The following is a 14,926-nucleotide window of genomic DNA, read 5'->3' as shown; positions in this document are numbered from 1 at the left end:
GTTTGGCACTGGTGCAGCTCTCGAGACTGTATAATATGGAAGTACAAGACGTTGAGGAAAAATATGGCTGGGTATTACTCAGCTCGTACAAGTAAGGTTAAAAATGGGTTTATTTTAAAGATATAAAACCGTGGAGACTGGAGTTACTGTAACAATGAAGGCTGACTGCGAGTTGGCTAGCGGAACCCGATAATGCAAGCGATAATAATGGCGGAGCAACGACAATGTGGACAAGGCGGGCGAATTCTTCAGGCTCGTGATAATGAAGCTGATTAACACTGGACCAGGCACCCAGAATGATCTGGAAGTGGAAACTACTAGGATCTTATGCTCCATGATGATAAGTTATATATTGGGAAATGAAGTGTGTTTTATCCTAGTGGCAACCCTGTACCTAATTAGAGAATTTCGACATTAACATAAAATGAAGTAACATGTTATTATCACACAATTCACTTTAACATGGCATTCTGTAGAACTTTATGATAATGAACTATATTGAAATGGCTTTCTATACAGCACAAAAGAATTTGGTTTGAACGGAATATCCTAGATCAGGTGAAATTTATCGGGTGACTCATGCGCTTCACATTTAACCGAAGGATATGCAGGCCGATAAGATGTAACTGACGTGATGATCAATAGTCTCCTTCCTACAAACTACAATGGGTACAATCAACGTTCCACGTCAAAAGAACACAGTCGGTCTAATGAAATGACGTTCATTCATTCAGGCTGGTATAATTCCTGGATCTGTGATACGATGGCGCTAAGAGGTCATCGTAAGTGCTCTGGTGCAGTGAGAGGTGTTATTAATGCCCGAAATCATTCTACAGCTATTAATTTATTTATTTATTTATTCTCGTATCAGAAACATATACATATCAGGCACAGTTCAAATATTGTATTATTTGTGACCAGAACTTGGCTACTTCTAGTGTATTTACTGTCGAGTAATGAGTACAGGAGGCTGGACACAGTTAGCATTGCAGCAAATGTTGTACAGTCTGCACTTCTCCACATTCACACTGAATATCATTTTTATCAGAGAATCCCCATCTGCCTAAATTAACCTTTGATCTGCCTACTCCGGATCTCAATCTATACAGGGACTTCCTCGTCATAGCTAGCAACAAAATTTCCGAAATTCTTCACCAACCAGTGGGAAGGTAGGTCATAATCATCCATGGTTTTGACTTGCTTTTTGAGCGTTGGTTGTAAGTTCCTTTGATGTTATAAGGAATCTGTTACTTGATGTCATTCATTGCGGGAGTACAGTAATTACATCGAGAAGGTGTTGGTAATTGATCAAAATCCAATTATACGAGCACTATGCACCATGGAAAAGTGCAGGAATACTAACAGTTGTATGATTTTTTTATTTCAATGAGTCTAATATTGTATCATAGTGGAATATTATTACTTCCATTCGCAGCTTTAATATTCCCTCGTAACTCCTTTCTTTCCTCATCAGATAGGAATGTTAATAGTACAGTCAAACTTCTATAGTTCGAATTTTCGATATCCCGAAGGAATTGTCGTTTCCCGACGGAATTTTATACATTTTACGTGTTATGTATTTTCTACAATTCGAACGTCTGTAACACGAAATTTTCGATATGCCGAAGGATATTTCGAATCTAGATGTAATTTATTTTTCCGTAATTTGAAGTTATGCAGAAAATTACTTTGATATGTAATCGATTATCCCATCATAAAACTAATTCCTTTAGAAGCAACCTGACCTTAGATCATATCCTTATTGAAGAATAAGCATTTTCTAAATTTTAGAGTATGTTGTTTGACTAGCCGCATGCCATAGTAGCTTAAAACCTTACATTACGCCACTGCGCAACTCTCAGCAAATGCTACAAAGAGAACGGGCATAGGAAAACGACGAACTTCTTTTCAAAGATTTAGATATGTAAGTATCCTAAAATGAGAATATTCCATTCTAAGGCGCAATAAAACGGGTTTTAAGAACACCGACTTTTAATATGATAGACCTATGTAATAAAATTAAAATTGTAGATGCAGGGGAATATATTACCTAGCAATGGTGACAACTATATATGAAGTAAATCACGGTACATCTGTATTATTATTATTATTATTATTATTATTATTATTATTATTATTATTATTATTATTATTATTATTATTATTATTATTATTATACCAGAGGTACACCTTCGCCGCCTTCTGCGCGCCTTCTCAAAGGCCACCTATGCCGACGGACAAGAACTTTTAAATTCCCAAAACCTTCTTCTTCGACTGTTAGAGGGCTCAAACATCGATTTATTAGCGCACTCTTATGACTAAACACAAACTCCTTAACAGAGAAATGTTTATTTCGGTAGTTGGTAAACTTCATCTTTTCAGGATTTTCTTTTCATATACCGAAGTTGTCAACACTTTAGCTGGCTCCTCATCTATTGTAATCTACCTATCATATGCTTGTAAATATGTTCCCTAGCCGATCAAACCCGGGGGTGTGTATGGAAATTCAGCCTATAAGCATACTGTAGTTTACAATTTGTTTTACGTCGCACCGACACAGATAGGTCTTATGGTGACGATGGGATAGGAAAGGCCTAGGAGTGGGAAGGAAGCGGCCGTGGATTTAATTAAGAAACAGCCCCAGCATTCACCTGTTGTGAAAATGGGAAACCACAGAAAACGATTTTCAGGGCTGCCGACAGTGGGATTCGAACCCACTATCTCTCGGATGCAAGCTCACAGCTGCTCTTCCCTAACCACACGGCCAGCTCGCCCGGTCTGTTGTAGTTTAATTTAATATGGAACTTTCCCGTATGTAACTGTATAAGGAGGGCACTTTAGGGCCGTCTTGTCTGAATTGCTCCATTGCTTGAGAGTGCAACTTGACGGAGGCCCTGCAGGGCTAGGGAGGCAGAGGCGAGGCCTGATTGAAGAAGATCTAGCGATACAAGGTAAAGGCAGAATTTACCTAAACGTGTGATTGTGCCTGCGGGTAGTTTGAGGGGAAGGTTCCATCCGTTTCTTAATGTCATTTTGTATTTTGGTGGTTTAAATGTAGGGCCTTCTGCGCAGTCTCCGGACTCTAGTTCTATTCCTTAATGGGGAAACATGTAATCTAAGGGAACGCGAGTGGTGACCCTCAGTTGTCTCCCCTTCAAGTTGGAATTGGGTGACTAAAGTTTTCAACCTCTAAACATTGAAAATCTTTTCTTGGCTTTAAAAAATTCTCCTTTTCGTCACCCTTTTTAGTATGGGATTAGCCTCTGCGTCATTGGGTCCTAAGTCCACATGGGTTCTTTTTCTTCCAGAAGTTTCTATAAGGAGTGCTGGTGTTTCACCCCCTTGCCTTTTGTTGTTGGCCGGTTATGTGCAACCTTTTCTTTTTATTCTTAAGGCCTTGTAGTATGGGTAATTACGCCCCTGTTTATTCTGTGTTATTCTTAGGGTAACTGTGTATTAATTTTGGGTTCCTTTGGGAACAGTAATCGAACTTATTGTGGAGCATTGCAATTGATAAGTCCACCATGGGGTAACCGTGTATGAACACTTTGAAGTGGGGACACCCTATGGTTGCCTAGTGTAATTTAAGTGTGTCAAAAGAAACTGATTGCCTCTATGAGCCTAGACTCTTGTATTTTGGAGCTGAGACTCCTATGAAGTGTACTTGCTTGGAGCAAACCTTGTTCTTTCACAATATTGTACTTGTCACGAGCAATTATGCTCTTTCATATGTAATTTAACGACTAGGAGCTTATCCCAAGTTACTTTGTACCTGATTTAGGACTTATAAGTCCAAGGCTTTATTAGATATGACGAGCTCGTTTTTAAATTTTCAATTGTTCTTCGTTACACCATTCAATTTCTATCTCTCAATTTTAAGAAATGAAATCAATAAAATTTCCAAATTTGTTATACTAAAAGTTGCTCTAAGTAATCCCCGGTCCAGCCATTCATCCGAGGCGCTTCCTATTCCTCTGTGAACCATGGAAACCCCGAAACAATTATTATTATTATTATTATTATTATTATTATTATTATTATTATTATTATTATTATTATTATACTATGTGTAACTCACAATTTTACAATTGGGTTTATGTAGTTATTCGGTACAATGTAGTGTACATGGAAGAAGTACTATTCAGTACATACGCAATATGCTCCATAAATGCACTAGCGGAAAAATATATCCAAACACCATGAAATAAGGCATGTAAAATACGGAGATTTTGGCAATATTGTTGTCGAGGTAACATAGGAGTTTTTTATTGCTTAAAGGTACAAGACTACAGGTTAATATCCGCGCTAGAAAAGCCATCGCAAATGTGCCATGCTGGTCCATTAATAACTAGTGTAATCGCCTGACTGTTGAATGCAGGCATGAAAACGTGCATACATTGTGTCGTACAGGTGCCGCATGTAAGCTTGTGGAATGCCTGTTGCAGTTGGTCGGTCATTACAGAGACGGTTAATTCCGGTTATGGATGACGCTGGAGTTGTCGTCCAATGATGTCCCATACGTGCTCGATCGGGGACAGATCAGGGGATCGAGTTGGCCAAGGCACTTATCCTTCATGGCCGAGCCCAGTATATTCCTCCTCCATACATGTCACACGACCTCACCACCGAAGCCGGTAAAACACACCACAGACATTCCTAACTCAGCCTTTTCCTTCTCACTACGAATGCCCACCTACCACAGTTCCCACCTGTTCCCGCTACTTTTACATCTTTTACTTCCAACTTGTGGATAAGCTATTCTGAGTCCACCCAGCTGCAACTCACAACAAGTTGGTCTGAAGACAGACCGACGAAAACATTATTAGTTCTTTCAAGACTTCACTTCTTCGTTATACAAATTGGTATGCGTATCATTATTTTGTTCAAATATACAAAAGGGAGTAAATTAGATAGGCCTAATTACAGCATTCGTGAATACTTGTTAGTCGTATAGTAATCCATTCCAAACATACCCCTGCCATTCTATTTCAATTAAATAAGTGTAGCGGTTCGTTCTAAGATTTGTGAAATTTCGATTCAAACTGTGTCCTACAGCGCCTGTGAAGTCCTACAGAAGCGCTGGGACGCTCCGTTACCACGTGGATGAGCTGAGTGCACACTCAATCGGCCTGGTGCCAGTGCCACGATAAGAGAATCCAATAACGCCAAGATTTATTGTTTATCGACTTAAAATTCCCAGCGTTCAAGAACCAGTGTACTTTGTTGCTCTCAAACCACAGCCTTCTTATCTGCAATCATAATCCGTGTTGGGGAGAATAAACAATATTCTTTCGAGATACTGTGGAAGCTCATCTTATCGTTCTCATCGGTCTCAGGGTTATTCAAATTTATTGACAGACAACTGCTGCCACACATGAGGTTGCAACTAAATGCGCCGCACTTCTGGACCATGAGGTTATGTTTACATACTGTGATCAGACATTGTAGCTGACAATCAAGGGGCTAGCAACTTGTGAGCGTGGAGTATCGATTACGGGAATCCTAGCTGAGTCTGCCATTGCTTCGATAGTCACAGATATCTTGTATAATGTGTTTAGTTCATAAATTACGTTTATTAAGTGGTTGCACGAATGCTCGACCTAATCCGTGATTTGTTCACATGACTTTTGTAATTAGTATTTCTGGGGTATCTATACCAATAAATTTGTTCATATAAACAGACCGGCAAGTGTCTGATGTATTGTTGGTACTCTATCAATATTACATCTTATTAATTTATGTTTGCTTATTGTTGGTAATTGATGGTAACTGCCCTCGAGAGCAGGTACTTTTCCTGTTTAATCAAAACATAATATCCCTCAATTTTATTGAATTCAGTATTAATACCTCCAATTCTGACATTAGAAACTAATAAGAAAACCTAATTCAACTTTTGTCATATGACTCGTTGCGAATCTTCACTTACGGGACTTTGTTCATTCTTTATGGTTTAGGAAATAGAAATCCCTCAAAGACCTTAGCTTTGAACTTCGAACAACTTCTCAAAATCTGTTTTATGTCAGTAAGAAACTATTATTCAAGTGTGCCATAATCTAGAATGTCTCCTATTGTATGTTTTATTTCCTTGGATTGAACTGGAGGTTGAATATTAAAAGGGGAATGCACTGTTGATGTCTTGGAAACTCACATCTTACTGGGGTAATGCTAAGCTAGCAACCTGAATGTTTGTCTGTTCGCACTCATGTTCTGTGTATCCTGGTATTGATCTCATCTCAGAGTATGTCAGCAGGGAAATGGGTAGCTCTATGTTAAGGATCTACTACATTACGACATGCAGACAAACAGTAGGTTGAAGTACTTACGATATTTTACCACCCTTAAAATGTTAGTTTAGAAAAAATGTACGATAAATATGGAACCACAGAAGTGTACAATGGACACGATCATCAGCGGTAAAGATTAGGGTTTTTAATTTTTTTTAAATCGTCAACCACGATACTACGGAGCGGGATGTTTAACGGAGGTTCACTCAGCCTACACCAAAAATGAGTACCGGGTTAATTCCCGAGCATACAGTTCTTTGTATCGAGGTCTAAGGGCCTTCAACGGCTTTACTTTCTCTGTTTGGTATTAATGAGGTTTTATCACCACCTCCATATAAGAGTGTGCTTGATGTCTTGGAGGAGCTGCCTGGCCGAGGCGGTAAAAGAGTGCTCGGTTCCCCCGGGAGGATGTGGGTTCGAATCCCCGTCAGGAGATCGTAAAATTTCAGAAATGGGATTTCCACTTCCGGAGGTACACATTGCCCTGAGGTTCACTCAGCCTGCACCAAAAATGAGTACCAGGTTAATTCTCGGGGGCAAAGGTGACCGGGTGTAGAGGTAACCACTCTACCCCATCAAGTGCCGAGGTTACGGATAATGGAATCCTTTACCTTCCACCCCTTCAAGGGCCTTCATGGCCAGTACGGAGATGACTTTTGATGTATTGTTAAAGACTCATTCTACAGGAAAAGAATTCCATGATCATAGGCCAATAACATTTCCTGTCTCTAGTTATCAAGACTCACTCCAAGTCTTTTGGGAATGTGACTTCGATAAGGAAATGTATGGCAGCTGGTCGAAATCACCAGTACTTCTCACCGAAGCATCCGTGGTGAAATTTGAATTATGTCCATTTAAAATGTATGTCCAAGACTCGAGATAAATTATTACGCAAAATTCCAAGCTTGCTTTGCCTTCGTTGATGGTCAGTTTTGTTCTTATACAAGTCAACGTAAAGATTAGAACAAAATGTTCATCCAGGGAGCTAATGAAACAAATATGCCTATTGACCATTGAGGTTTGAGTTGGACCCAAAATAATTTGCATCATGTTTATTGGGCTGCTCTCCTTCATCTACGTACTTTGAATTAAATGGTGAGCTCTGGTCCGTGGCGTTTTCAGATCAAGTTGGTGGGTTCCATCTTCGCTCGGTGCGGTTTTATTTGGAGGTGTTCAAATACGTGAATTTCGCGTGGGTATATTTCACCGTACGTAAAAGAACTCCTGTGGGACAGACTTTTGACACTTCGCTATTTCCCAAAACCCTAAAAGTTAGTTTGATTTTGGGACGTGAAACCTCTAGTCTTCCCTCCTTTCCTGTTGTTTCCTTTTCACGAATCCCACTGTCGGCAGCCCTGAAGATGGTTATGCTGGGGCTGTACCTTAATTAAGGCCATGGCCGCTTCCTTCCAACTCTTATGCCTTTCCTACCCCATCGTTGCCATAAGACCTGTCTGTGTCGGTGGGACGTAAAGACACTAGCAAAAACAGTTTCCTTTTCATTATCCACGGGTTGGATTTATCCTCTTCCTGATTCATAATAACAATGTAATTTTATCGACATATCAATGGAAGGAAATAATTCAAGGTAAATATATGTATTTCTTTCCTTATTACCACCTGATTATGGTTCCCTCTTACTTGCCGAAGGCGGAGCTTACAGTACTATTGCAACTTTCACTGACTTTGATGTCTCACTTTTGGCTTGTCCGACACCTGGGCTAAATGGTCAGTGTAGTCGCTTTCGATTCAGAGGGCCCCGGGTTCGATTCCCGGCCAGGCGGGAGATTTCAACTTTAAATATTTCCCCTGACTCGGGGACTGGGTCTTTGTATTGTCCCCAACGTCCCTGCATATCACACACCACACACAAGACTATCCCCTACTATAAAAGCACGCAGTTCACGTACACGGCAGATACCGTCCACTCTCGTTGAAGTGCCTGCCTTACAAGGGCTGCACGGCTGCACCCGTTAAGGAATAGCCACACGAAATTATTTACAATTCATTGGTTTGGAGTAAATAATCTACCGAGCTGCGCAGTGTCCTCAGTAGTGGATTTCGACGCAAGACAAACACCTGAAAATAAAATGAAATGTGTTACTCATAGCATCAGTGAAGCGGTTATAGAACTTTCTGTCTCTGCTAGCAACTACCTCATTGTCCGACTCGTTGGCTGAACGGTCAGCGTACTGGCCTTCGGTTCAGAGGGACCTGGGTTCGATTCCCGGCCGGGTCGAGGATTTTAACCTTAATTGGTTAACTCCTACGGCACGGGGGCTGGGTGTATGTGTTGTATTCATCATCATTTCATCCTCATCACGACGCGCAGGTCGCCTACGGGAGTCAAATAGAAAGACCTGCACTTTGGCGAGCCGAAACCGTCCTGGGATATCCCGGCACTAAAAGCCATACGACATTTCACTACCTCATTACCTGTCTTGCTTAGTATGTCCCATTACGTCGTTGCCTTGAGATTTTGGGATTTCTTTATACCCATGTGGCCTTTAAGGAAGCATTTCTTTCAGAATCCAGTCAGAACTCGAAGTAATGATGGAATAAAAGATGCTATTCTGATCACGAAATTAATATGTAATTTCTTCAGTGATCCAATATACGTTTCATTACCCATGGAACAAAGAACCAAACCAAATCCCATGGTGCCCCGAAAGGCCATGGCCTACCAAGCGACCGCTGCTCAGCCCAAAGGCTTGCACATTACGAGGTGTCGTGTGGTCAGCACGACGAATCCCCTCGGCCGTTATTCTTGGTTTTCTAGTCCGAGGCTGCCTTCTCACCGTCAGATAGCTCCTCAATTGTAAACACGTAGGCTGAGTGGACCTCGACGAGCCCTCACTCAAATCCAGGCAAAGATCCAAGATCTAGCCGGGACGTGGAGCAAGGAAAATCCTTTTATACATTCATTGTTAACTTCTTTTGATATATTGCATTCTGAGAAAGTAATAATCATAACACGCTTAGAAAGAGTCATGTATAATATTGTTGTGATCAACAGTAGTACTTTTAATAATATATAGGCATGGAAAACAATTTGTGATATGGAGAATGCGCTGACTATAAGCATTTACAATGTTGCTTAGCCGGCACAGAGACGAAGAGTGATTTAAACATTCAGCAAATTTTATATTTGGTGTGAATTACAAATGGGCTACAAAACATGATTCCTTTCATTTTTGAAAAGCTCGTGTCTCTAAGTTGAGGTTCCGTGTCCATTGTTTGATCCATATTTCTCATACAACTACATGCTACAGTCGGAGGATGTACTCACCTGTGTCCACAATGACGTCGATGAGATCCATGCTCTTGGCGAAGGCGTCGCGCAGGTTGATGTGGTGGAAGGAGACGATGCTGCCCTCTCGCTTGGCTCGTTCCAGCGCCTCCCTCCTCTTGAGCGCCTTCTCCCGCCTCATCTGGTTCTTGTAGAACTCGGCAAAATTGTTGACAATGATGGGAATGGGCAAAGCGATCACCAGAACCCCACAAATGCAACAGACACTTCCTATCACTTTCCCCAGTGGGGTAGTGGGGTAGATGTCCCCGTAGCCGACTGTAGTCATAGTTATTCCAGCCCACCAGAATGTCTCTGGTATGCTAATGAATTTGGTACCGGGCTCCTCTTTCTCGGCGAAGTACGCGAGGCTCGAGAAGATGAGCACACCCATGGCAAGGAAGAGCATTAGGAGACCCAGCTCCTTATAAGAATTACGAAGCGTAAATCCAAGACTTTGTAGACCTGTCGAGTGACGGGCTAATTTGAGAATACGGAGGATTCGCATGATTCGAAAAATTTGAACCACACGACGAACGTCTTGGAACTGGTCGTTGGCATTCTTATTTGTCTCCAGAAGAAATAAAGATACGAAGTAAGGGAGGATTGCGAGGAGATCTATGATATTGAGACCGCCCTTGAAGAACTTCCATTTATTAGGGGAAGCACTAAACCGAAGGACGTATTCGAGAGTGAACCAAGTGATGCAGACGGCCTCCACCATGGCGAGCTGTGGGTTGTCCTGAAAGGTGCCGTTATCATTGAACTGCAGGCTGGGGATGGTGTTGAGCGTTAGCGCTATGGTAGAGAGCACAATGAAGAGGATGGAGATGACAGCAATCACCTGGAACGTCAAAAGTAACACCTGCCTCGTACAAGATGGACATTGGTCTTAACAATGTACCTACTTGTACATACATCATCACATCTCCCCCCGGGATGCTCCATTGTTGTAAGCTTCTTATTCAGCTCCACCTACCGCGGTCCACGTCATAATAATATTCTACAGAAAAGGAGGCAAACTCGTTTGTAAACCGGTTTGTGTTGTGGTGAAGATAATCTTATTTCAAGAATGACTAACATTAAAGGAATAAGCTAGTTGTAATTAGTGGGAATAGACCTAACTTAATCGTTTTTCTATTGTTTTGTTCCATAGAATATTCGAGTGCTAACGCATTTTAGAATTACATATTTGGCTCGGATAACACGGAGCCTCGATCAATCGGAGCTTGGGTAATCCGAGTTGTATTTTAATCAATAAATGATTAATATTTCGAGAAATTTCAACAAGTAAACCAACACGAAGAGACTGAAAAATGTTGATAAGTACTGTTTTTGAATCCTTACACAGAACTAAACATTTAGTGTATATGCCTTCTTCTATAAACTTACTTATAATAAACGTATTATCTATAGAATGAGACTTACACACTACATATTTAGTTCTGTCCAACTATTGAAAAACGTCTAAAGAGCTTGAATACTTCAAAATAATTATTGTTCAGACACGTATTTCGTCGTTTTTAGTTCAAATCTGTTTTAGTTAAATTAACGTTCAGCCTGTTATTTCACTTAAATAAATACATTTTTATTTATATATATATGTTTTACATCAAGAGGAAACCAAAAGTTGCCATTGCAGTACTTCGATTTCTGTCTGTGTGTTCTCTCGTCGCGTGAAAACTTCTGAATATAGTGCTAAACTAAATATGCTCTCCTTAAAATACAGGGCATAATTTATGTAAATACTTGGGAATGAATAGAGATTATGAGATGTACCGAAATGTAAATTAGTTAATATCTCATTAATTATGCACCGTATTGGTGAATGTTGTATGACAAAACTTCAAATAATTATAATATTGAATAACTTTTATTATGTTAAAAAATCGCTGTTATTCATACGAGATGAGATATTTGGTTAGTTATTTATTGTTCTGTTACATCTGTATGGTCAATTTGACGCGGGGGCCCTTCCGTTGATTATACGCATGTTTAAGAAAGAGATAAAGCATACGAAAATTCCACGAACCGTTACATGACATTTCAGCCTTATTTAATCTCTACTTAACTTCCCTAACCTATTGTCAACTCCATCTCTGAATGCAGTATAAGTGTTTTTGAAAAACAAAATAATAGATTCTTTCGGCTATATCCTCGTTTAGTAGAATGTATTGCTTACAATATATGTGGCGTTCTTTATAACTCCTGAATTAATAGCATGAATTGGTTCATTGGTATAGTATGAGCATTTTTTCTTTAATCGTTTACGTGAAAAGAATACAAAACGGGTCTTACTGTTCCTGCCTTGGTTGCGAAACATCAACATATCTAGACTGGTGTCCTCTAACAGCAGACTAGGTCATTTTTATAAATGTTTCATATTTCGAGTGGCTTCGAGCCTTTTTTAAAAATATTATAAACCAAAGGTTTAAAAATACGTTGGAAGTTAGCCAGTAGATGGAATAATGCCGCAATTGTACTAAAAGTAATCCGTGAACGTGAGGATAATTTTGCAATAAGAATACAAAGAATGAAGAGGATGGAGTGAAATATAAAATCGTTTATACGGTACCTTATCAAATATCTGGAGCATTGAAAAATGTTTTATGATAAAAGTTAACGTAATTCAAATTTGCAATAACTTTTACTTTTGAACAGAGTTTCGATATTCGTTATATGAGACGAGGTAATTAGTTAGATATTTGTTGTATCGTATTCTGATTTAGTAACTGCTAAATTGTATAACTGCTAAATAGTATATTTTTACTTGTAATATTGGAAGAAAATAAGACTATATGAATAAAAATGAGAGAAGATAAATAATATTATTATTTGTGGCTACGGGGTGAAGCTGATAAGAGGAAATGTGTACCATTTTGATTTTAAAAAACCTTGAGCTATTCTCTGGAAGAAGCAACTCTTATTTGTAACGTTTGTAGAAGCATATACTGTAGCTAAACAACAAACATTACACCAATGAGGGCTGCTGCTTCTTGAAAATAATAAGATATGTGCAGTTTCCTTTAGAAGGGTCATTGCATAAATTTCTCAAGTTACTTTAGATACATTATTTGCACCATACATAAAATAGTTGTTACTCTTCCTGATCATTCACTCTTCTACATCTCGTCTTCACACTGAATTGGATGAGTATATTATTCAAGGCAATAACACTGCTGAAAAATTAAAGAGGTGTACTTAATTGAGGGATGTAAGGAACAGATAGTTACTGAAACATCTATGTAACAGTGTGTTGTATGTTGTTTATGAAGTGTATTGTACACAGAGACAGAAAAGACAGGGTTATCAAGAACGTGCTTGTAAGAATATGAGAGAAACAGCGAGAAGAGGACAGAAATGTAGAAGTCTTACATCGTTACAATGGTGCAGTTGAAGTGTAAGAGTTAATAAAGCTTCATGCTTACAACATTCCATTAGAACCACACCGGGATGAGGTACATCCTTCAGCGTGTTAAAAGCAAGTACATAGAAGGAGAAGGAAAGTTAAAATAATCTACTTCAGCTTTAAAATGCAAAACGAATTATTCATTAGTTAAAAAAAGCCATAGCAAACAATTTGCATCCTGCATTCAGAATACATCAAACTGCGAACCAATCCATTGCGTAAAAGGAACACTGTTCACCTTCACCAATCGTAGCAAAGCGTCGACACCACTAGTTTGACGTCACCTCTCAAGTGCTCTTTCCCTCAACTAGCCTAAGTCTGTCAATTCTGGCGACTAAGAGAGAATGGACTACCTCGGAAATGCCTAACAAAAATGGAAAGTTGCTTGTTAAACCAAGTAAAAATTGAAGCAAGAGGAGTATACAGAGTACGGAGTAACAGTCTGGGAAGTGAGGGATCAAGGTTTCAGTATTCACTCAGCCCTCACTTGTCAACCATGACAACGTACGTAGCGTTAACATCCTTAATATCCGTTATTATCACTGGCACTGCTGATTCATCGCTGCTTTATCGAAACAGAAGGTTGTGAAAGGCTCACAGTTATTATAAACGCAGGGTTTCCATACGATCCCAAAAACTGGGACTGTCCCAATTTTAAGGGCTAAAACAACTATCCCGGTAAGTTGTGTGGAAAAATGTCAAAATTCCGGATTTTAATTTCTATTAAAATGTTACAAAATTGCAGTGATTCAGATCGCGCAGAATGATTTAGTTGAACCTCACTAGGGAGCAATAATGTCCCACAGTCGATCAGTGTAATAATCGATTGTGATTTCAAGATCAACTTCCCTTTATCATTTCCTCTTTTCACTCCTTCGTGATGTATCTGTGGTCTGCGTATTCACTTGCAATTATGCTCAGCATTCTGTACGTAATGCTATGTCTAGAATGACTAAGAAGAGAACAAAATTCAATTTAATTTGTAAAAGAGTAACCTCCAATTAAAAGAAGATATTTTGACGTTGAAGTGTTATAGCAATTTAGAACGGCTAAATAAATTATATACGTAGTCAATTTTAATTACATTTTCCTTATCACTTGTTACATCTTGATTAACTATGGACGTAGCCGCGACATCAAGGACGAAGTGAGCTAATCAGAGCATAAACAAATTACATTCAGCTTCCACAATAAAACCACTGTACAGTAATTTATAAACCGATAGTCAGAAGAATGAAAAGTTGCTGGGTTTTAATATCCAGATTACGATAAATGTCTCGATTTTCGTAATTCCTAACTTGACAACGTAATTTTGAACGCTATTCTCATTATAATTTTTAAAAAAATGCAAATTTGGATTTATTTGAAAATATAATTCTCGGGCAAATAAATATTTTTCACCACTCTTTGCATTGAATTTTATGATTACACTTCCTTCCAAATTTGTGGAAGCAGCCGGTAAATATCAGTCCTAGATTAGTCGATATTCAAGGTGATGATGCTTATGGTATCTGAAGATATAGGATCAAGGAATTTTTCTCGCATAAAGAGAAGTACTGTTGTTTAGTTCAAATGTTCTTGAAAATGATACGTCTTTGCTTATAGATGAAGTAGAAGGAATATCCACGGTGGAGTCGTGCTCTGTTACAGGAGAAGAAAGAGCCGGAAGCTTGAGTGAGAAATGGGCTAATTATCAGCACTATGATTCTCATGTGAGGGTGACGAGCTTGGCGGAAATGACGTCACGTCGGGTGCCGGCGCAGTGGTGCGATCGGCCGTGGCCCAAACTCCACAAGCAGGAGGTATCCAATGTGAGGACTGGTTATCGCATTTGCCCCTTCACCATCAATCACATACAACATCAACAAATAGCAACTGTCTTGGGTCTTCTTACGGTTAAAGATAGGAACATCTATAAAGAAACAACCACTATACAAAGAAATA

General features: G+C 39.4%; 1 protein-coding gene across 1 annotated transcript in view; it reads right to left on the bottom strand.

Moving 5' to 3' along the window:
- Shab (Shaker cognate b) overlaps positions 1–14,926 on the bottom strand; it is a 260,638-nt gene that overhangs the window by 168,719 nt on the left and 76,993 nt on the right. The window contains exon 2 of the mRNA XM_067148672.2: positions 9,574–10,417. Coding sequence (XP_067004773.2) covers positions 9,574–10,417 — 844 coding nt within the window. The remainder of the gene's footprint in view (positions 1–9,573; positions 10,418–14,926) is intronic.

Source organism: Anabrus simplex, chromosome 5, assembly GCF_040414725.1.
Source record: "Anabrus simplex isolate iqAnaSimp1 chromosome 5, ASM4041472v1, whole genome shotgun sequence".
Taxonomy (NCBI): domain Eukaryota; kingdom Metazoa; phylum Arthropoda; class Insecta; order Orthoptera; family Tettigoniidae; genus Anabrus; species Anabrus simplex.
The sequence above is the reverse complement of the archived record's forward strand: the minus strand, read 5'-3'. Positions and strand labels throughout refer to the sequence as shown.